This window comes from Podarcis pityusensis (assembly GCF_964106645.2).
Source record: "Podarcis pityusensis genome assembly, chromosome: 1".
Classification (NCBI taxonomy): Eukaryota; Metazoa; Chordata; class Lepidosauria; order Squamata; family Lacertidae; genus Podarcis; species Podarcis pityusensis.
The window spans coordinates 51127749-51150407 of NC_138028.1; the positions used below are offsets into that span (position 1 = coordinate 51127749).

The 22659-nt window shown below is 43.9% G+C and overlaps 1 protein-coding gene across 12 annotated transcripts in view; it reads right to left on the reverse strand.

Annotated features, from left to right (window-relative positions):
- Positions 1-22659, reverse strand: part of DGKZ (diacylglycerol kinase zeta) — a 142329-nt gene that overhangs the window by 41189 nt on the left and 78481 nt on the right. For 7 of the 12 annotated variants that reach the window (XM_081001488.1, XM_081001485.1, XM_081001492.1 and 4 more), the window contains 4 exons: positions 6711-6819; positions 5394-5489; positions 2691-2768; positions 2089-2145 (listed from right to left, as the gene is read on the reverse strand). In XM_081001488.1, the coding sequence (XP_080857614.1) occupies positions 2089-2145; positions 2691-2768; positions 5394-5489; positions 6711-6819 (340 nt within the window). Of the gene's footprint in view, positions 1-2088; positions 2146-2690; positions 2769-5393; positions 5490-6710; positions 6820-8594; positions 9482-17958; positions 18030-21325; positions 21388-22659 lie in introns of those variants that run through there. The other 5 variants (XM_081001487.1, XM_081001486.1, XM_081001482.1 and 2 more) reach the window with 3 other exon arrangements.

The following is a 22659-nucleotide window of genomic DNA, read 5'->3' on the forward strand; positions in this document are numbered from 1 at the left end:
GCTATATGTAGCTTTTCTTTCTGAAACGAGGTTAAATACACAGGAGTAACAGGCAAGGCTGTGCTTAGCGGCAAAAGGAACAAATTCCTGGTCCCATTTAACAACATGGATCCTCACGGCTTCAGATTTATTAAACTGTTAGAAGTTGAATGAGTATAGGCTGTTTAGTGAAATTACCTTAACTTAACCACAACATGAGATAGCTGCTCATTTCATGGTTATGTCGAAAATAAAGTTCTGTGGGATGCAATCTGTAGCTTTGAAGGTGGTTGACGAGATGCTTTTCAGCAATCCCGTGCACTAAGACTTATCTCATTGACTGAAATCCATGGACAGGGGCAAAGAGCAGGGCTTTCTCTGCAATTAAGTGCCCTCTCCCTTATTGGATTTCTTACTCTTCCCCACCACACCGCCCCGTTGCAAAAAAGAAGAAGAAGAAAAGGCCTTCCTGGCTATCTTTGTCTCTCAGAAATTAGCTAAAGGCATTTTATTTCAGCTGGTGTTCAGAGGCAGAAACAGATGCCAATTTTATGATAACTTGTTATTTTTTTATTCCCTGTAAATGTTTAATTGTTTATATATTTTTATGGTTGTTAATGTTTTACTACTAACTATTGCTCTATTCTTAACTGTAAGCTGCCCCAAGAGCCATTTTATAAAGGCCATGTGGTAGGATATAAATGCAATACATACATAAATAAATTTGTGCAAGTATTCAGCAAAGACCAGAATTTGCTTTTTTTCCTAGTCTCTGTTGAAAACGAAAGCTGCAAGCACTTCAATTCAGGAAAATGTGACCAGGTATTTATTTTTACGTCTTTTCCTGTACAATCTTCTTAACATTTCTTGATTACTCAGATATTCACCAGATTCACTCCAATGATCCTATTAGGAGTCAGAAAGGTGAGACTCAAAGACAGCCTGCACTTCTAATCCCACCAAGCCAAGAGAAAACACACCAAAAAACAAGTCAGGATAAAACCTAAGGGTTACCATAGTGACTTGGTTACTAAGAATGACAGTTACAGTGGTACCTCGGAAGTCGAACGGAATCTGTTCAGGAAGTCCATTTGAATTCCAAAACATTCGGAAACCAAAGCTCCTGCAGCCAATCAGAAGCTGCGGAAGCCGCATTGGATGTTTGGGTTCCAAAGAACGTTTGCAAACCAGAACACTCACTTCCGGATTTGTGACATTCGGGAGCCAAAACATTCGTCTCACAAGGCGTTCAGGGTCCAAGGTACGACTGTAACCTTCCTCCACTGGGAATGCTATGTCTGTATGTTAAAATTGCTTGGCTCTTTAAAAATATGTTCGAAGGAAGATTCCTTTAGGTCTATATCCAGTTTGAGAGCTGGTGCAAAGTCTGTTCAGGTGCAGCACAGGTTCAGGTTTTCTCTATGAAGCTGTAAGCATGTGGATGTGTTAAAATCTCACTTCAAGTATGGACGTTGCCTGATGGTTTGCCAGTATTGATACTCATTGGCCCAGCCCTCTACCTTTCAGCACCATGGAGAGTTCTCTTCCTCTAGGGACAGAACTAAGTGGTGGAAGTATGCAGTGACTAGCCACGCACTCCCCAGCATGCACCAGTCCCTTCAGAGGTTATCACTAGTAGCTCAAGAGTAGTCAATGATGTTTTGGGGCTACAACTCCCATTATCCCTGATCATTAGTCATACTGGTTGGTGCTGATGGGAGTTGTAGCTCAACAGCATCTGAATGGCATAACACTGGCTAACTCTGTACTAACTGGTAAATTAGTGCACTCTTTCCTTAGATTAGAAAACTCCACTCATTACTATAATGTATCAATAATAGATAATGGGTGGAATCTCATTGTTGTACCTCAATGTGCAAATTTTCAAAAGAAATGCTCAGGAGGGATGGGCCATAGCGTGTCTTTTACTGCTTAGACACATGTTAGCACCTCAAGTTCAGGGAGGTATACAACTTTAAACCTGGCAATGGGCAGTTTGTCACCTCAGAACCGAATGAGGCCAAAGATTTCACAGCCACCAGCATCAAAGGGTGCATGCACACAATTTCCTTGTGCTACAAATCAATAAAAAGTCCACAAAGCTCTTACCTCTCGGACATTTCTTGATCCAGATTCCCTGAAGGAAGGCTTGCATCGGAAATTTATCTGTGGATTTAACAGAAAGATGGGTGGAAAACTTTTTAAAATAATAATAATAACATAAAATGTGAAGCATTTCTGTCCTGTGAGGAATACATTATTTGCCATTCCCTCTTTCCTCCCACTCAGTCCTCTCAATGAATAATTGAGCATATGCACATATGAGATTACTTTATATTGAGTCAAGCCATCAATTTATCTAGCTCAATACTATCTATTCTAACTGGCAGCAGCCCTGCAAGGCCTCTCACAGAGGCATTTCCCAGCCCTGCTGCTTGAAATCATTTAAGTGGAGATACCAGAGACTGAACCCAAGGCCAACTGAATGCAAAGCTATCGGCTTTGGCATCTCTAAATGCAAAAGTTATTTGCCTACAGAGTCAAGAAGGAACAAAATATGACAGAGGGAGCTTGGTTCTTAGGAATTTCTCCTAGCAGGCATATAAGCGTTCATGGAAATTGGATCCGGCAGGAACGTTCCTTTTTTAAAAAGGAGGTTGATATCCCATCTCTCCAAGCACAGCCCAAGAGCTTAACTAGATTTTACTCACTTTCTCTAGCTGTTCTATGCAGGGTGTGTGGACTACAATCTTGCAGGCAGCACACTTGCGCTTGGAGAGAGGTTTTTGCTGCAAGACAAGGAAGACAAGAAGTTTACATTATCTGCGAATGACTGGCAAGCCTGCAACAAGCTCAACACTCAAATAACTGTTTGTGCATATGGAACACACAAGTGTAGGGTAAGAATGCTGCAGGTAATGGCTTCCTCTTTGTCCTTCCATCCCAATATATGCACTAGGGGAGAGGATGGAGATGGAACGGATTGTGCATGGAGTGCATTACCTCCCACTTTCGTTGGCCATGATGAAGCAAATGGAATCCAGGCACTGAAATATATTGACCGACTGATCACAGTCCCCTACCCGCAAAGCAAAGGGTGCCATCAAAGGGATAGCTGGAAATATGTATTTATTTCTATCGTTCTGTATACAATGGTACCTCGCAAGACGAATGCCTCGCAAGACAAAAAACTCGCTGGACGAAAGGGTTTTTTGTTTTTTGAGCTGCTTCGCAAGACGATTTTCCCTATGGGCTTGCTTTGCAAGACGGAAACGTCTTGCAAGTTTGTTTCCTTTTTCTTAACACCGTTAATACAGTTGCGACTTGACTTTGAGGAGCAACTCATAGAACGCGGTGTGGTAGCCTTTTTTGAGGTTTTTAAAGACTTTGGTGATTTTTGAAGCTTTTCCAAAACTTTCCCAACACCGTGCTTCGCAAGACGAAAAAAAAATCGCAAGACGACAAAACTCGCGGAACGAATTAATTTCGTCTTGCGAGGCACCACTGTACTTGAGGTGGATTATCATTTTTCCAAAAGCCTTATAAATTAAAAACATAAAAACACCATGCAATCAGGGGGAGAATTACAAGCAAATTTAGATGAATTTGCATCAAGGAAGTTTCTTCCAGCTCTACAAGATAAACATAAAGCTTGTGATTGCATTTCCGCCTGCTTCTCTTTATTTTTAAATCTTCCTGGAAAGCTTTTTCAGTGTGACTCACCCTTTTGAGGCAGCCAAAAAAGATACAGGCGCACAGTACAAAAGGGGGAGGAAAATTCTGAATTCTAATACTAGTAAGATACAGTGGCTAGAATGAAAAAAACTCATTTAGGGCAGTTTGTAGAATTTGCTACTTAAAAAAAAAAAAAGTTGGGAGGGCAAGGAAGGTCACCAAATGCTGAACAACAAGAATGCAGAGATAAGGAGTGTGTGGACATTCGGCAGAATTACCAACTTATCATCACAGAAAAATAGAAGTGTAGAGTTGGGTCCCTAATAGTCCTCTCATCCAACCCCCTGCAGTGCAGGGATATCAACTAAAGGATCCATGACCTCTGCTTAAAGAAGGGGTGTCCACCACCTCTTGTGAGAGTCTTACTGCCAAATAGTTCTTCCTGATGTTTAGTTGGAATCTCCTTTCTTTTAACTCAAATCCACTAGTTTGGGTCCTACCCTCCAGATCAGGAGAATACAAGCTTGCTCCATCTTCCATGTGACAGCCCTTCAGATATTTGAAGATGGCTACCAAACCTCCTCTCCATCTCCTCTTTTCCAGGATAAACATACCCAACTCCCTCAACTGGTCCTCACAAGGCTTGGTTTTCAGACCCTTGATCATCTTGGTCACCCTCCTGCCCATCTAACCCACTATCAAGAGTGGCAATTCATTCAAGGCCCCAGGCAGCATTGCTACCTCCAATCTTTTCTAGCGAGTGATGCTGGGGGAAATGAGTCTGGGTCCTTATGGGCGGTATTCAACTAGGTTTTACCCAGAATCAACCCACTTATTCATATTCATGAATTTCAATGGATCTACTCCCAGTAAAACTAAGTTGAATACCACCCTAAGGACCCAAAGCATGTACTCTGCCGCTGAACCATCGTTCTCTATTACACATGAAGCTGCTTTGCACAGCATGACTAGTTTGCCCTTGCACTGCTGTCCCTCAAATTGTTAAAAGAAGACATGGGCAGGGTGGGGGGAGGCGGGAGAAATAATTTTGATTGGGACCTTTCCATGAGCAAAGAGTTTAAGCCCTGCTTGCTGGATCCAATCCAGTTTAGGCCCTCCACCTCCAGGTTTTGTTTTTTTTAAGAGCTACAAAAGAACAACCTATGCAGCAAAGATCACATCTACTTTGACCCAGAGGCTGTTGCCTGACTGGCAGCAGTTCTTTGAGACCCTTTTAAATGGAGCCGCCAAGGACCTTCTGCACAAAAAGCTCATGCTCCACAACCAATACATTGCCCCACTTTTACTTAGACATTTTTGTAGAAATACACTGTAAATGTGCAGGTTCTCTCTGTGCAGCTAATAACACTACACACACACACACACACACACACACACACACACACCAATTCAAAACAATAAGCAGAAAGGTTTCTCATGTTCATACTTCCAGATTTTGTGCTAGACACCAAATCCCACAATGTATGCTAAGTATCCTTTAAAAATCACCAGGTGCCAATACCCACTGCACAAATAGAAGTGATGTGAAGGGCCACTTTCCCCCCCGTACACCACCCTCATTTTCCCCAAAGAAAAATATTTGCTCACGTAACCTCTGCTTGATGGTGTTCTGGGATGTGCAGTTTAAGGCATTTTTTTGTTTCCTCCACTAGATGGTAGTGCAGACTCACACAAAAATCAAGTTGACCAGTTAGGGGCATCCTCTTGCCAAGACTTACCAGCATTTTTGCAACACAGTTTTGTTCCCCCACGTAGCAGAAGTCCCCAGAGACATTGGTTTCAAACCAAATGTGCTCCCCGTAAACTGCAGCCTCCTGAAAGACAGAAGTAATGTTGTCATTCCACAGTACTGTTGCAGGGTCACACTCAGTTCAGAACCTAGCCACAATTCCATCCGGTCATTAGCTTCAGGGGAACTAACTTGACTCTCCACTTCAGCCCCACAGATGAACTAACAGTCAAAACTACACATTGCTTTAACCAAGCTTCTTTCTGGCAAGACTCCACCACCACACATATGCCTCGGAATCGTCCTGTTGCACATTCTGCTTCCCTGTGCCCACCAGTTATTTGCCACTGACCTCAAGCAGGCACAAGGAAAGGATTTGGTTCAGCCTACAAGCACGACATGAGACACAGGTGGCGCTGTGGGTTAAAGCACAGAGCCTAAGACTTGCCAATCAGAAGGTCAGTGGTTCGAGTCCCGGCAACGGGGTGAGCTCCCGTTGCTCGGTCCCTGCTCCTGCCAACCTAGCAGTTCAAAAGCACGTCAAAGTGCAAGTAGATAAATAGGTACCACTCTGGTGGGAAGGTAAACTGTGTTTCTGTGCGCTGCTCTGGTTTGCCAGAAGTGGCTTAGTCATGCTGGCCACATGACCCGGAAGCTCCCTCGGCCAATAAAGCGAGATGAGCACCGCAACCCCAGAGTCGGTCACGACTGGACCTAATGGTCAGGGGTCCCTTTACCTTTACCTTACAAGCACGACATACCAATGGCTCTGGTCAATGGGAAGCATAGAATGGCCAAATACTTTCAGGTATAGATATGGGGACAGGAGGAGACTTGCCAATGTGGCAGGAAATAAACATATTTCAACACGTGGCTCCCATTTGACCTTCACAGGTTAGCTTTGAGTTCACCCACTGGCAGCTTCCCATGCTGCCAGTTGATTGCTGTAATGCAGAGCACAACCAGAGCTACAGGAACCATCCTGTGGAAACTCAGGTACCATCACTCCAGAGAAATGCACTACTTGTTTCCTGTCTTTCTCCTATGGAACTCAAGGTGATACTTATAGGGTTCCATGCCATTTCCCATACAGGCACTGACCAGACCTGCTTGGCTTCAGTAAGGCTGATGTATCAAGTGACTTGACTTCAGACTACACCCTGGCCAGATACCCTTGCTCCAGAAAGCCACCTGTGTGTGGATTTGCACTGGGCAAAACTTATGCAGCCAAGCCAATGGGAAAGAACCCATTCATTATCTTTCCCTGCACCCCCCCCCCCCGACAAGGGGAGAAGGTAGAACTTACGCTCCAGTCGACAGTACTGCGGATCTCCCTGTCTGAATCGCTTCTCAGGGCTAGTGGGGGGGTTGGCTGGGCAACCAGGTGCTGGAGACCAGACTTGGCAATAGCTTTTCTGAAAGACAGGAAGAAGATTGTCCATAAAAACACCTGGAATCATATTGGTCATTATTATTCCTAAATGCAGCATTTGCAAGCCTTCTGTGGGCAAAGGATGCTAAAAAGAAAGGCATTCCACGTGTTAATATCAATTCCAAAAAGCTGCCTAAAATGAGGCAGAAATTATCGGAAATCACAGAGCAGGTAATACTTACCCAACTCAGTGGTAGGCAGTAAGTTTTATTTTCTACCTTGTGGCAGTGAAAAACAGACTATTCTTCATAACCGCTTTAAGTCATGCCACACAGCAACTACTAATAAATGCCAAGTTACTGGCATGCTGAAATTTACCATGTGGATTGGGCATTTTGTATCATGCCACTGCAAACACCAGCCATGAAGAAAGGCACGCGGTGGTTTAGTTTAAAAAATCCAAGTGGCAGTTGAATGTATACTATTTCCATGAATCCTTCCTTCCAAAGGTGTGTGTGTGTGTAGCATATTCCATGAACAGATCACTATTCTCTCAAGTGGATGAAGACTAATAACACAATAACACAGGCTTGTGAGACTCCTGGGAAGATGAAACAGAGCCCAGGTTTCCTGCTGCTTCTGAAGCAAAACATTCCAAGGCTAATTGGGGTGAGAGTGGGAGAAGCAGCTGGGCATTTTAGAGCGCATATTTAAGATCACACATGGGTTTTACTCTAGATCAATTCATCAAGGACAAATCACATTCGTGTTTTTTGTCCTCCTCACAAGGTATATGTGTGCGTGTGTGCGCACGCACATGAACACACACACACACACACACACACACACATTTTTATCCCATCCTTCTTCCAAGTAACTCAAAGGCTTTTACCCTCAAAAACTCTCGGATGCAGTTGAGGCTGAGAACACACAAATGGCCTGAGTTACCCCAGTCAGCTTTGTAGCTAAGCAGGGATGTGAATCTAGCTAAGTCAAACATGGTAGCACTACACCACACACAATCAATGTTACAGTCATAAAGGTCCTTTAAAACAATTATTATTATTATTATTATTATTATTATTATTATTATTATTAATCTTTGCCACTTCTGAATGCTTTTCCTACTCTCTCTCTCTCTCCCTCTCTCTGTTTGTTTTTGTGTGAGTATGTGTGTGTGTGTTGTGAAATTGTGTAAAGGGACATTAAAGCCATACATGTCATCTTTTGTGTGCATCTTAATACATTAATTGGTCAGAGCTGCTGCTCGTTTCACACAAAGACCTTTTACAGGAATCTGGCTCCTCCATTATTCAAACACCATATCCAACTAGCAATTCTTAGCCAAGGTAAAAGGCAACCTGCAATACCAAACAGACTTTGTGGGAAGATGCAGGAAAACAGCCTGCTTTTTGATGGAAGAGCACCCTCAAGGACCACATGAAGGATCCCAGCAACCAGGAGACCAATGCAGTGCAGAGGTGCAAAATGTCACAGTTGGAAACTCCCATGTTCAAATCCCTGCTTGGCTATGATGCTTACTGGGTGTCCTTGGGTGACTCACTTTCTCTCAGCTGAATGAACTCAGAATTTCTTGGAGGAAGAGCCAGACAGAAGTGCAACTGGTGGAAATGGGGGGGGGGGGGGGAGAGACCCACTGCACCTGTCCTGTTCTCAGAAAGACACAGCTCAAGCGTGCTTCTTTCATAACTATCAATCTGCAAGGAAGCACTGTGGTTGTGAGTCAGGGCTGTTCTGGTCCTCTCCCCTCCACCTCTACCCCAAAGAGCTTAGTACCCCTGATAAAGCCATACATACGGCAGTAGGGCTCTGCAACCTTCAGGGGAGTCGCTGCCGCAGCCATTGTGGGCAAGATCCATTCCCAGGCATTTATGGGTAGTCAACGCCAGCCAACTGGTCCCAAGAGGAACCTTCCACCTCCTGGCAGCCCTCCGCGTCCTGCATGACTGGAGCAAAGCACCCGGCTTGGGGGTTTCACTTGAGCGCCGCCTCTGGCTCAAGCATCTGTAGCGGCCTTGAAGCCCGTAGGCTGCTCTGCTGTGCACAAACTCTGCTGGGAGGAGGTGGGAGGACCTGCGGCGCAGGTAATGAGGGTCTCGCAGGAGAAGCCTCAGGTCAGCAGGGTGCTGCGTGGCAGGACCGGGACAGCGCGAAAGCTCGGCTTGCAGCTCCTTCCTCTCCTGCTCTGCTCTCAGGCCAGATCCTTCAGAGCCTGAAGAGGCAGCTTCCTCACTCCAGTCACTCTCCTCAAGCCCCTCCTTGGGGGACTCTGAGCTGGAGCTCTCAGTGCAAGGCGACTGCTTCCTTCCTTCAGCCTCATACACCTGGATGAGGCTGGCCAGCAGCAAGGAGGGCCCTATGAGATGAGTATCTATGGTGCGTACTCGCCCCCCGCGCTTCTTCTGGACAGAAAACCGAGGACTTAGGCGAGGGGTCGTGGTGCTGGATCGCCTCCTGCTGGAGCTCGCCCTGCGTTTGTGCCGGGAGCCCAAGCAAGACAGCCCTTGCAGATGAGCGCAGGATTTGCGGCGGTGTTGCACTAGGGTGGCAGAGGGCTGGCCCACCACAGAGCGCCGCCTTGCTTTGCTGGCCGGCAGGGCCACCACACTGGTGCGCCGGGGCCCTGGCGGCGCAGTCTTCTTCCTGAAGTGCCTTTTGAAAAAGGATTCCATAGCAAATGGGGGCTGTTGACAAAGAAACCAGGTGTTTTAAATGAGGACTCACCCTCCCACCTACCTAACCTGGCCTTCAAGATCTAAATGAAGAAATCATGGGGCACCCCAGACCCCAAGCACTACTTGGACACCAGACCCGGCCCTCCCCAACCCTCAAAGCTCCAGCCAATTCTTTTTGGCAATAACCAGTCCTGTGTCAGCTTCTGACACCCAAACAACAAGCCATCTAAGACCCTCTCACTCAGTGGAGCCAAGTCACCCAAAATATCCAATTCACCATACAGCACTAGGGGAAGAGGAAGGGGGAGAAAGAGAAAGAGAAAGAGAAAGAGAAAGAGTTTCACTTATGGGGAGATTACTGAGTCAGAAAACTACTACTGGTGTTATTGTTATTTGTGGCCAATCTGAATGTGGAAAAATGCAAGAACTGAAAACGGTGCTGAAATGGCTACCATGTGACAATTGGTGGTTCCCAACGCAACATGGGTGAAATCTAAGTGTCAGCGAGTCAACGGTTCATACTAAAAGGATATGCTTTGGCTCCATGGACTTTTTCTGCATCTGCTATATCCCATTACGAGCAACAAGCATTTATATAAAGGCACCACCACTTGTATATAAATACGCAAAAAAATAAGAAGCAGCTAACCTTAAATGAGGTGTCAAGGATAAAAGCTGCTCAGGCTACTTCTGTTCTATTTTAAAACAGCCTGGGCCTGAGTGCAAACAAAATACACGTTGCTTCAATCTGCTTCCTGCTTGTCAACTGTACACAGAAGATCAAAACTGGAAGAACAGAACATTTTCCATTTCGTGAAATTTAAAGCTCAGTTTAGAGAATTTGGTCCAATTAAAAAAACAGCCAGAAGCAGACTAAGAATGAGACAAAAGATGACAAAAGATGCGTCTGTGAAGCAATAGCAGAGCTCTACTGATGCCTAATAATGGAACAACAGGAATTCTTTTTCTTTTCACTACTTGCCAGCACTCACTGATCGAGTGAATAGATGCTCAATGAATAACTGCTCAGAGTTCTAAAATACAATTGTACCCGAGGTCTCTTATCTTTCTATATCTGCAACAAGCACTCTGTTCAATCACAAGTGTAAAGCACATTTTAGGTCCCTGTTAGTCATTCTCTCTATATGATGTGAGTAAACTTCAAAAAGATTGCTTTTTTTCAAGCAACAGTAATTCTTAACAGTCAGAAGTATCCAAATCTCACTGCAAGGCTCAGCAACCATTCCAATCTGCAACTGGATATTCATACGTTCTGTGCAAAGCAAAAATGACTCATGTTTCTTGATTTAATCTATAGCTCCTAGTTTTGATAGGATATCAAGAGACAGTAATCTGATGATATCCAGGTATCCCACACACCTGCCATGAGGCCAAAACTTTTCAGAAGTCTGTTAAAATTGGGCAGGCAGATTATGTGGAAGTTACCCTGCATTAGCATTTCTTTCAAGCAGTCACTTTCCACAGCAAGTAATTAGAGATTCCTTTAGATTTGCATTTAGCTCCTACATACAGCAATGAAAATGTCTCTGTCACTCAAATCTGGGCAGCCCAATTTGTGTATTATACAATTTGTTTGTTAATTATACTATAAATACGAGGCATTTTCTAAGAGCTGCCCCTTGCACATGCTACAAAAAGTTGAGAAAGAAGCAGTGGAAAACTCTTCTTGCCTTGACATTTGCTCATGGCACTAAATAACAGTCCTCTATTACTCTTGCATTATTTGTATAGTGAAACCAGTTATACACAACGTGCCCTTTCAGCTGTCATTGTTCCTTAAGGCTGAGAACACAGCAAAGCATGCGATGTGACTCCTATAGTAAAGGTAAAGGACTTCCAGATGGTAAAGTCCAGTCAAATTCAACTATAAGGTGCAGCGCTCATGTCCGCTTTCGGGCTAAGGGAGCCGGAGTTTGTCCGCAGACAGCTTTCCAGGTCATGTGACCAGCATGACTAAACCGCTTCTGGTGCAACGAAACGCCATAACGAGTGCCGGAGCACACGGAAACTCTGTTTACCTTTCCAACACAGTAGTACCTATTTATCTACTCGTGTGGATATGCTTTCGAACTGCTAGGTTGGGAGGAAGACTACTATGACAGGCTGCTGTGTTATATTGTCCCTGTTCTTGCTGCTTCACAGTTAAAAGTTACAAGGGGGAATCCTTGCTTTTCTCCCAGATTTTGAAACCTTGGCAGAACAAAGCATTCTCCCTTAGCCTGTAGAATTCAGCCCAGATTTGAAGGAAATGTAATACCTTCAGAGTCAGCAGTAGTAAAGCTAAAACAACACAATTTTATTGGGAATAAATGCTGGCATTTTGTTCTTCAAATCTATTCAATTCAATTCAGTTTAATGGCATGTATTGTAAAGTAATTGTGGATAGGATTGCTGCCTTAAACATATATTTAAACTCGTTAATTTTTAAAAATCAGCTTCGCAGCCAGGGTTCATTGTGCCTCCCCACCCCTTCTTGTACAGCAAACACATGTGCATTAACTTTCCCAAGCACCTGAGTATTACTTGTCCCTTTGATTCTCAAGAGAATGTTATGGGTATTGGTGGTTTAATCCTTTCACATCCAGGATAGAAATGCAGTAACCTTTTTGTACCTCCTCTGCCATCCTCCAGCACAGCAGGATAGTAATAATTTGTTTTGGGGTTTGGTGGGCTTATATACAAAGCTGCCTAACACTATCCTTTCACTCCAGCAAACTGAATGTTACTGAAGATTCCCAAGTCAAAACATACACTGAAGATCAGTAAGAGACCACGCGGGGATAATTAATTCTGAATTTTAGAGCCTGTGCAGTGTGACCACAAGTAGACCATAAGGGAAGTTATGTCCCACTGAATTTGGCGAGATTTGCTCCTGAACATTGGTACGAGTGCACAGAAACATATTCCTGATGTGAATAAAAGTTTTCCCGGACTTTAGTCTGTTTGTGACAGTACAGCATGTGCTGGTATCCCGTCAGAGCTTTGAAATACTCATTATGGCATAAGCTTTTATGCACTATAGTGCACTTCATCCTGCATCTAACAGAGTAGGCTCTAGTCCATGAGGGTTTACACCACAATAAATCTGTTAGTCTTTAATGTAGCATAAGACTTAGTAGGTTTTGCTGAAACAGACTAACACAACTACCCCTCAGGAACATATTGCCAAAAAATGAGTTTCGGAACAAATCTGTTGTTCTAGTGTATTGTTTGGCTTTAAGTTCATAAGTTTATTGTTTTAGTGATGTCTTTCATCTGAAGTTGACCAAGAATACAAAGTCTGTCAGCCTACGGGCTGGTTTTCTTGAGCTGGCCTTACAAGACTGCAGTGGGCATCACATACAGCTCAATAAAGGCAATTCCTGAGGAAGCTGGTGAGGAGTTTGGTCAATAAACTAGCTTTAAAATGCTCTGTCCTCAAGAGTGGATACCGAGGGGGAAATCTAGTGTTTCTAATTAGTTGCAGGTCCCTTGAGTCAATCCCTAAGTAGACACTTATTCAGGGTTAAAGCAGAACTCAGTTCTGGAAAATAATAATGGACTGAAACATCTTGACAAGCTGCTTTCCAGAGTTGGTTTTCACCCAATTCCATATAGCACAGTGCAGGAAAACACTCAATAGGCATAGTAGCATTTTTTTAAAAAAATATACTTTAACTAAACTCAATCCGCTTTTGTCTTAATTGCTGGCCACGCAGATTCTATATGAAGAAAAGCTGCTGATATTCCTGATGGTAGAGAGTATAGCTTCCGGGGGGGGGGGGGGGGATATTTTGCACGGTTTCCAAAACCTTAATGGCATGTGAATCAGTGACACAGATTTCAATGCCATGGCATAGAGCATTTGAGCAAGCACTTTGTTACCAAGTATCTTTAGGGCAGGTTCCATTACCTGCCCTCCCTTACTGTAACTGAACTTAATCAATGCTCCTATGGTTTTTGTGCACTGCCTCCATATGACACTTTCCAAGAGAGGGCTTCGCTAAAGGGTAGACTCAGGTATCTAAATGAATGAGTCTGTTCTACAGTTTTCTGATCTAAACACCACTTATACCTAGGACTGTGTTTGCCAGAAGTAATAATCTTGGTTTTAGAGTAATTTATAGATAGGATTTCCTGTTTACCGTATATGCTGATCACCTCCACGAGATTTCTGAGGCCCAATCAAGAAAGAGGGAAGCACTAAAATTATCTGTATACATCAAGACTGAGATCTTTCTGTTTGTAATTACGGGGGGGGGGGGGGGGAGGTTGCATTGGCCAAATCTGACACCAAATCATTACTATAAAAGTTAAAAATAGTGGGAGCCAGAATGCAAACTTGCTTCATTCCTCTCGAAGTCTTAAAAGCATCGGTCATACCATCATTTAAACCTACTCTGACCCTCATTTCTGTGTTACTGTACAGTTCTTGGATCAATAGCAGAAGTCTGCAGCCAACGTTGGCAATTTGAATTTTCTCCCACAGTCTATTTCAATTAAGAGTCGAATGCAGCAGAAAGATCAATCTCAATGTATATTTCCTTACAATAGGGTTCAGAGTAAAACACTGATCAATGGCGCTGTATCTTCCTCTCAACCCTGTTTGTTCTTCATGAATAATGTTGTTACTTTGCAACCACTCTGACAATTTTTGAAGGAGATACCGGGAATATAGCTTTGCAGAGATGTCTAACAAGCTAATTGGCTGATAGTTTGTTGAGCATTCCTACCACCTTTCTTATAAATCGGGAAACTGATACGTCATTTTCCATCCAGAGGGCATTTGGCCAATGTTGTTTATAGTGGTAAATAAGCCAATCAGGATAGGCACCCAACCATTCTGCATATTCCTTATAGAGCTCAGGTGGAAGCTTTTATCTTCTCCAGGAGCTTTATTTTATTTTAAGCAGGAAACCGGGCCTTTATCTTATTTATAGGAGGCTGGTTGTCATAGTCAGGTTGGTTTGAGAAATCCTTACACACTGCTGGTACATGTGATTGGGAGAAATATGGATACACTGGGAGAAATATTTAACCCAATCAGAGGCAGGAATCGAGGTTTTCTGTAGTGATCTCACTTCATTTAAACCCAAGAATTTGTCTTCCTTCTGCTCCATTACTGCTAGTCCCAATTCCTGCCTTTCCTTTGTAATATTCATGACACACATACACCTTCTTCCTATCTCTTTGGTAAACAGACTAGGACATTCATATAACAGCTGTCAAGTGAGGACACCCCTGTAGCCAGAGTGGGGCAAAATGATGCACCACCTCTCCTCTCAAGCTGTGTTTCCCCACCCTCTGGATTTGGGGGAATTTTTGTTTGTGTGTGACATGACAGCCTCCCTCTAAAGAACGACAGCTTGCTTTAAGAACAGGAGCAATTTACGAACAGAACCTCTGAAAAATTCAGTGAACAGGTCAGGACAAGTGCACAACAAAAGCCTCATCTGGGAGAGCCCCCCAAATTCTGCTCACTCAAGACTTTCCCTGACTGAGGGTGGGTTTTTCATTATCACAATCATCCTGTAATCCCTTAAGCGATTCTGAAAAAAACAGGCAGTACTGATCCTTTAAGAGTTAAATATTAGAACTTTGTATTATGGGCTAGTCTACCTCAGATTCTCCTTTTGATCTGCTTTTCAGTTTAAGTTGTGTTCTCTAGTCAGCCAGCAATAAGGAAGCATGCCTGCAGTAAAAAGTAAGAATTTGTTTATTCTGCAGTTATTATGATGAGCACAGGAGGATTGCTGAAAAGGTGTACCGTGAACCTACCATGGAGAAAGCTCACATGTATACAAAGTATTTTTATAAGTTTATAAAATGACATCTACAATGTAGTAAATATTTTACAAAGTTAAGGACTCTGTCTCACTGACTTCAACAAGAAAGTTATGCATATTTTTCTCAACATCACTCTCCCTAAATGCTCAACTATGGTTGCATTACAATGCACTCTTACTTTGCTTTTAAACCTATTTTTGTTTGTTTTGTTTGTATTGGTGTTGTGATACAATATTAATTTTATTTTATTTTTAGATACCTCCTCACTAATTTTTAACCACTAAATTACAGCATAAACTAATTTGTTTGCTTTACACCTTTTGGTATCCCCCTTGTTCACTGTATCCCTAACACCCTGGCAAAACAAAACATATGCCTGCCATTTAATTCCTGGTGTTCATACTAAACTTTCTGTTAACCTGCATAATTAGCTATGTAAAGGTCAGGTTAGCAAACTCCCTGTATTAACTTACATAACACTCCCCTTTAGGAATGGGGCTGCCCCACCTACGGAGCTGAGAGAAGAGATCTTACATAAACCAACCTGACTTTCATGTTGAACCTCAACATGAGTTTCAAACCTCCTCTCAGGCTGGCAGAAGAATTCATTTAACAATCAAGACTTTTTTATGAACAAAACCCGTACTACATTTTGCCGAACTGAATGATATAATAATCTATAGTGTTTGTGTGATGAGAATGAAAAGCTTTAGGTGGAATTAAACTTCATGTTATGGTGATCGTCCTGTCATGACAAACATTGCAGCTTGCTAGGTGGAACGATCCCCACAGGCTGTTCTCCTGATCCCCCCAGAGCCAATTCTGGGAAGTGTTGGGGGAGGTGGAAGCTTATGCTGATGGGACTTGTTAGGTGAATCATGCTCTTTGTGTCTCTGAAACTGTAGGTATCATAAATATTAGTTCGTGTGAAGCAAAACTTATTTTTTATTATTAATCATTATATTTATGGATTGCCTTTCCTCAGATACCATCACAATGTACAATGAATAATAAGCAACAAAATTACATCAGAAACTAAAACATATTCAGAACTAAAATATCCACAAGGCAACAAACCACACAGCAGCTGCTGCATATCTCATTGAAAAAGGCCTATTGCATTTACTCAGAGTGATGCTAATCCATACTGAATCTTTGCAGCGGAAATAAGAACATTTGTTGTTCTATCATTTTTGCGTATCTGAATATGCTGCATAAAGAAGTCTTACGGAATTTATTTTTGATATCTTTAAAGTCAGGGGTGGGAAGGGGGGTGGGGAGAAAGAGAGAGCAGCACACAACATGCACACGCAGTTTCTCTAAAGGCCCTGATTCCGGATCATAAGCCCTTTCACTAGCAAAGCTTGGGGCTTTGATCTGCTAATGATCTGTAATCAGGGTTGTGATAAGCTTAACTTAATGGGGCATGTTTTCCTTTCAAAAGGCAGCTGAAACTCCAGCTTAATAACCAAGCTGGGTCAAGTCACACAAAGCATGTTCCTTCCTCTCAGCCTTCTAGCAGGAAGTGTGGGTGCCAGATCAAGTTCCACACATTTCACTGTATCTTGCCTTATTCCTTAGAGAGCTAAGCAGAGCCAGGAGAAAGTTCAGTGCAAAGGGCTGTCAACTGAGATATCCCCAAATCCAAGGAGAGTTCCAGCTTATTGCTCTGCACTGTCTTAACACCATCCCCTGCATACAACAGGCTTGGCAAATCCCCAGCTACAACTCCCAACTCAGGAATCCTGTAGGTCACTAGGCAGTTGACTACAAAGGCTCCAACCATCAGTGCCTCCTGTACGTCTTTTGGTGTGTAGAATGAATGATGTGTGAAATGTGGGTATTCCTGTGGCCCTCGCTTTGCCATTTACCCCTAGAGTAAGACACAAAGCCTGTTGTATGCAGCTAGCCTGGGACTAGTTTACTTGCAACACAGGTTAAGAGAGGTCACAGGAATGTCCATTTCTCTCCCTTCCAAAAGGCAACAGACTGCAAAGAGAGCATATTGCAGGAAGGGCAGACCCTGAAGCCTGCCAAGTGGGGTTTTTCCTATAACATCAGTTACTAGCATCCCCAGGATCAGGAAACTGCTAGAAGTACAAGCGCTATTAATAATCCCCACTGTTGACACAGGGACCTCGTGGGCTCTGCTCACTATCGCTTTGCCATCGGAACGCTAAAAACAGGCAGCCACAGAGGCTTGGGAAGCTTGGCCGGGGATTCCGCTCCAACTCCGGTGCGGCTCACATGCCAGAGCTTTCCTTCAGCTCGTGTTTCCTTACTCCCACACCCTCCTGACATCCCAAGATGCACTTTCTCATATACGAAGCTGCCTCTGCCTCCCCTCTCGGAGATCCTCTTTCCATTCTAGCTGGGCTGTTGCATCTCCTGATCTGCAGCGGCTGCGCCACACAGAACTCGACCATGCTGAGCTCGCCGAAGACATGCGGAAAGGAGGAGGGCTTTCCTTGCTATGATAGTTGCCAGGGCCTATGCTCTGCTAGATGCAGCGCACCAGATTAGATGGGCCATTTGCGGTTGAGCAGCATGACCGAAAGCCAAAGTGGCTTGAGAAGAAAGAGGGTGTGCATTTCTCACAGGGTCTTCCCCTGACTCGACAGAGTTAGCTGGCCCGGCCCAGTTTCCCCTTTCATTTCCCAGTAAACGTGGCATATGAATCATACACCACATGCACCCACCTGGCACCAGAAACATGCAGGGGATGATCCTTGAGATGCAAAGCCTCTTGAATCATCTGAGGCACTCGAGTTCTCAGTTATTGGAGAGGGACACTCAACATTTGCCTGAACAGAAGTTCTCTCTCTCTCCCCCCACCAACTGCCTTTTAACCAGAAAGGATGTGCTTGTTAAGCTGCCAAGAACTCTGAAGTACACAGGCAGTTATCACAGAAGCCTCCGCAGTTTGAGTGCCTGGCCTTCAGAGCCAAGCTTGCACGAACGTAACAGCCTTGTGGGGTGAGAGAACCAAGCTGGCTGTGCGCGAGCAGCAGCCAAGTCTTATTTTAGGGCTTGCTGAAGAACCACAACCAAGTGCCAAGGCCTGCTCGAGGAGCAGGTGTGTCTGCTCACACTCAGACTTGCTACTGAGGAAAGCAGTATTGGCAATAAATGGGGTAACAGAAGCATTTTAACAACAGCCAACTGCCTCTACCAATGAAGGATTTCTGTTCTCTTCTGCAGCTAAACAAGACTTGCCCTGGCGGCAGGGACTGGCTGGACAATAAGACTGGATACTGAGGAGTGGGCACCAAGAGAACTGGGGTTGGTGACTGTCTTGGAAGACTGGGTCAGTGATCTAGGAGAGCCTGTAACATCTGGAAGATGAGAGTCTGAGGCAGAAGAAGCTGCAGGACTGGAGAGTGAAGAACAAGTGCAGGAGGGAGGGAGAGGTCAGGCTGGTGTAGAGAAAAGGGCTTCCACACCTCCTCCTCCTCCTGCCCCCACCTCTCTTGCTGCACTGTCTCCCAGGACCAGAGGTGAGAGGAGCAGAAGTGGGTTGCATGCAGGCATAATCTTCACCTGCCTGTGTGCAGCTCAGGTGGGGGAAGATACATAAGCTGGACCTCTCTGTTGCAGCAACTGCCTCATCAAGTGTACACCTAGAAGCAGCTGAGAGACAGAGGAATGACGGACATGATTTTTCCTAAACTGGGAGTGTACTTTTGACAGTAAAGAGTCAATTCTTCACATTGGACATTCCTTGCCTGGCGGCACCGTGACACCTGGCCAGGCCAGGGTAGTTACAGAAATAATTCTCCAGTTACATGTGCAGGTCTCTTGCAATGAATGTGAAAGCAGCCTCTATGCCAGAGAGGGGGAACCTGCAGCCCTCCAGATGCTACCGGACTACAGCTCCCATCATCCATGCTGAATAGGTCCGATGGGAGTTGGAGGCCAACCAAGTCTGCAGGGTCACAGGTTCTCCATCCCTGCTCTATGTATTTAGTTCTTGGCATAACTACCTTACACACCAAAACCACCATGGCCCCTTCCTCCAAGGACTCTGGATACTGTACTTTTGTGAAAATGCTCAGAAATCACTAATCCTCATCACAGAACAATAATGCTTGGGCTGAGCACCATTATAACCATTAAATGAATTTGAAACTGGTTTAAATTTGATGTGCAGGCACACTTAACTCACACGTGCCCTGTTCTAACAAGTCCTAAAGTACTTATGGAGTGCATCAGCATGAAGAGGTCAGTGAAGACAGTTCTAGAGGAAGGGTCAAAGAGCACTGCCAACTTCCCCAGCATTTCATTATTAGCAAATATCCCTTTTCTTATTACTTCAGCATTGAGAACCCACAAAGAAGCAGCTCATATCCCCAAAGACACACAGAGCAACTCCATCCAACCACATCAGGAGTAACCTTTGTTCCTCTAGAAACCTTCTGAATGGACAAAGAAATTCCATTATTTTCTTAAGCAGACTAAAGTATGGCTTCAATATCTACTGACTTATGTCTTTTGGTCTGTGTCTTTCAAATCTATAATTTGAAAGACATATAATCTTTAAACATATGGCACAACAATGGAGCAAATTGCCTAGGCAAGCTGTGGAATCTTTTCTTGCAAACCCCCCCCCCCCAGTGGAATGATGGATAGCCATCTATCTCTACTGGGTACAGAAAAACGTATCTGATAGTCTGACTAGGTGCCTTTCTGAGGATCTTCCAACCCTGTGGGTTTGATCAGACAAGCCCATTTGTAAGCCTGTGTAACTAACAAAAACAAATAATACAGAGATGGTTTATTAACTGGGGTGGGTGGGTTAACAAGGCTACCCAAAAGAGACATTAACCTTATTCTGAAATACCATAACTCCCCCTTAACTTTCCTTCTTTGTGCCTGAAGGAGTGACAGGATTTCTGGACTTGCAGACTTTTGATAAGGCAGTGGAAATATTTTGCAGCCTTCCTGTTTTATACTTACATTGATCTATACCCCAGAGTCCTATCATAAAACTTAGAGCAGCCTTCTCCAACCTGATGCCCTCCAAAATATTTAAATCATACCTCTCGTCAACCCAAGGCAGCATGTCAGGAATGCTGAGAAGTGTAGTCCAAAATAACAGGAGTTGTGGAGGCTGATTTGAACAGTTTACAAGAGGCTACCAACCATCTCCCTTCCCTAGCTCTGTTCAGGACACAGCCAGCTATCAAATCCGACAGGGCAGGGGAGCATAATCCATAAAGCTATTTCATTTCTGTCCTGCCAAGCAGAATGCCATAATCCAGCCTTCACTAAAATAAGTGTCTGTGTGTGTGTGTGTAAAATTACCAACTCCCCTGTCCAATGAAAGTTCTGTACTTCCGAAATTTAATGCAGAACCACCTTCTGCTCTGCAAGTTGAAGCCATCAGATAATACTATCTCAAAGAGTTGCAGATAGCTCTTCTTAATATCATTTTGTGTTAGCTGGCTCCAGTCTGCCCAGTAACCATAGCTCTTCAATCTTAATGTTATGCTGATGCTAATAAGCTTTTGCCAGGGATGCAGAACCAGACGCACACAATCACAGCAGGCAACGGATGGCAGACTCCTGGTTCCACAGCTTTGTTCCTTATCCGTGTATCAAGCCTAATGCGCAGCAGCAGCAGGATATATAGTCTTACTACTTAGTTACCCAAATCTGGCAGAAAGGAAGACATTCTTCACATTCATGCACACACAAACATCACATAGATAATCATCTAGACTGGGGAAAACATGCCGTAAAATGCATTCACTGCCATGTTTAAACAATGCTATTTACACTAAAATAAACTGTTAGAAGGCTGCACTCTAAGCAGAAGAGACAAGCAAAGCAATGCTGCATAGTGCGTTCATGGGCCCTTGTGGGCTGAACTGGACCTACTACTCACCAGGGCCCATCCCTGCATCCTGTTTTAAATGGCAGGAAGGAACGTGAGAAGCAAGAAAGAAGGAGTTGCTCTCAACACATCCAGATAGGAAATGGGAAATGCTAAGTAACTATAGCCCAGCGCCCCATATCTCCAATAAGATGGAAGGTCAAATGGTGCAACTTTCATATTTAGCTCACAGGAACATAGGAAAGCTGCCTGATACTGAGTCAGAACATTGGTCCATCTAAGCTCAGTGCTGCCTACATTAACAGGCAGCGGCGGCAGCAGCAGCTCCTCTCTGGGGTTTCAGATAGTATTCTCTCCCCATCATGCTTGGAGATGCCAGGGATTGAACCTGGGTCTTCTGCATGCCAGTCTGCTTCTGAATAACAGTTGCTGGAGCTGCAGGAAGCAAGAGTGCTCTTGCAATCCGGGTCCTGCTAATGGGCTTCCCAAAGGCATCTGGTTGGCTACTATTGAACAGGACGCTGGACTAGATGGCCCAATGGCCTGTTCTTATGTTACCACTCTGCTACAGTCCTTCCCTGTTACTCTCATTAAAAACTTCCGATATGCCCAAATGGCTGAAGTGACGCATACCGAGCTGAAATGATGGAAAGTGTGCATGTGTGTGTTTTGTAAATATATTCTCCCACTGAAGCAGTGCAATCCCCATTTGCCTTGGGGGGGGTTGGGGGGGGAGTGCAAAAGGTGCTAGAAATCTTCAATCCTCCATACGAACACATGCGGCCACCCACTTCCCAAACCGACTGGCCACAACATTGGGTGTGCTATAAGCAGCTACATGATCTCCCTTCAGCACTCGCCTCTCCATATATTTTGTAGCTTGACTGCATTGCAGCCCCAATTGTCTGCTTCTTCAGCATCATTTAAAGATGGTCTGCTTCACAAACACAAGTTAAGTCATCATTTAGTCAATTAGGTTTGGCTAGATTATAAGTTATTTATTTTATTTACTTAAAAATATACACTCCACTCTTTCCCTGTTTAGGGAAGTTTTTTAAATGTTTGAAGTTTTATTCTGTTTTTAATGTTCTGTTGAAAGCCACCCAAAGTGGCTGAGGAAACCCAGCCAAATGGGCAGGGTAGAAATATTCTTATTCTTATTCTTATTCTTATTCTTATTTCTTAAATCATAACAAGCCAGCTGACTGTCTTTGTGAAAACTTCCCTGTATCTTAAATTTGAAGGAAGGAGTTCGATTTTTAAAGAGTGGTGCCAAAACAGCAGCTGATGAGGGCTGTGAATAGCAGTAAAATAGCACAAAGAAAGAACAATCACCATCCAGCTTTTCACCCCAAAATCCAAAGTGAAAAACGTAGTCTCTCAGCACCATTTAATATTCATGTACCTCAGCTCACAAGAACTGAACAGAGAGACCCCACTATTCCCAAGGTTCTAAAGGGATGGCACAGAGTACTTTGGTATTTTTTTTAAGGGCATAACCCTCAAAAGACAAAATATAACTTACGGGGGATCCATTTGAGATATATCTGAATGACAGAAAACA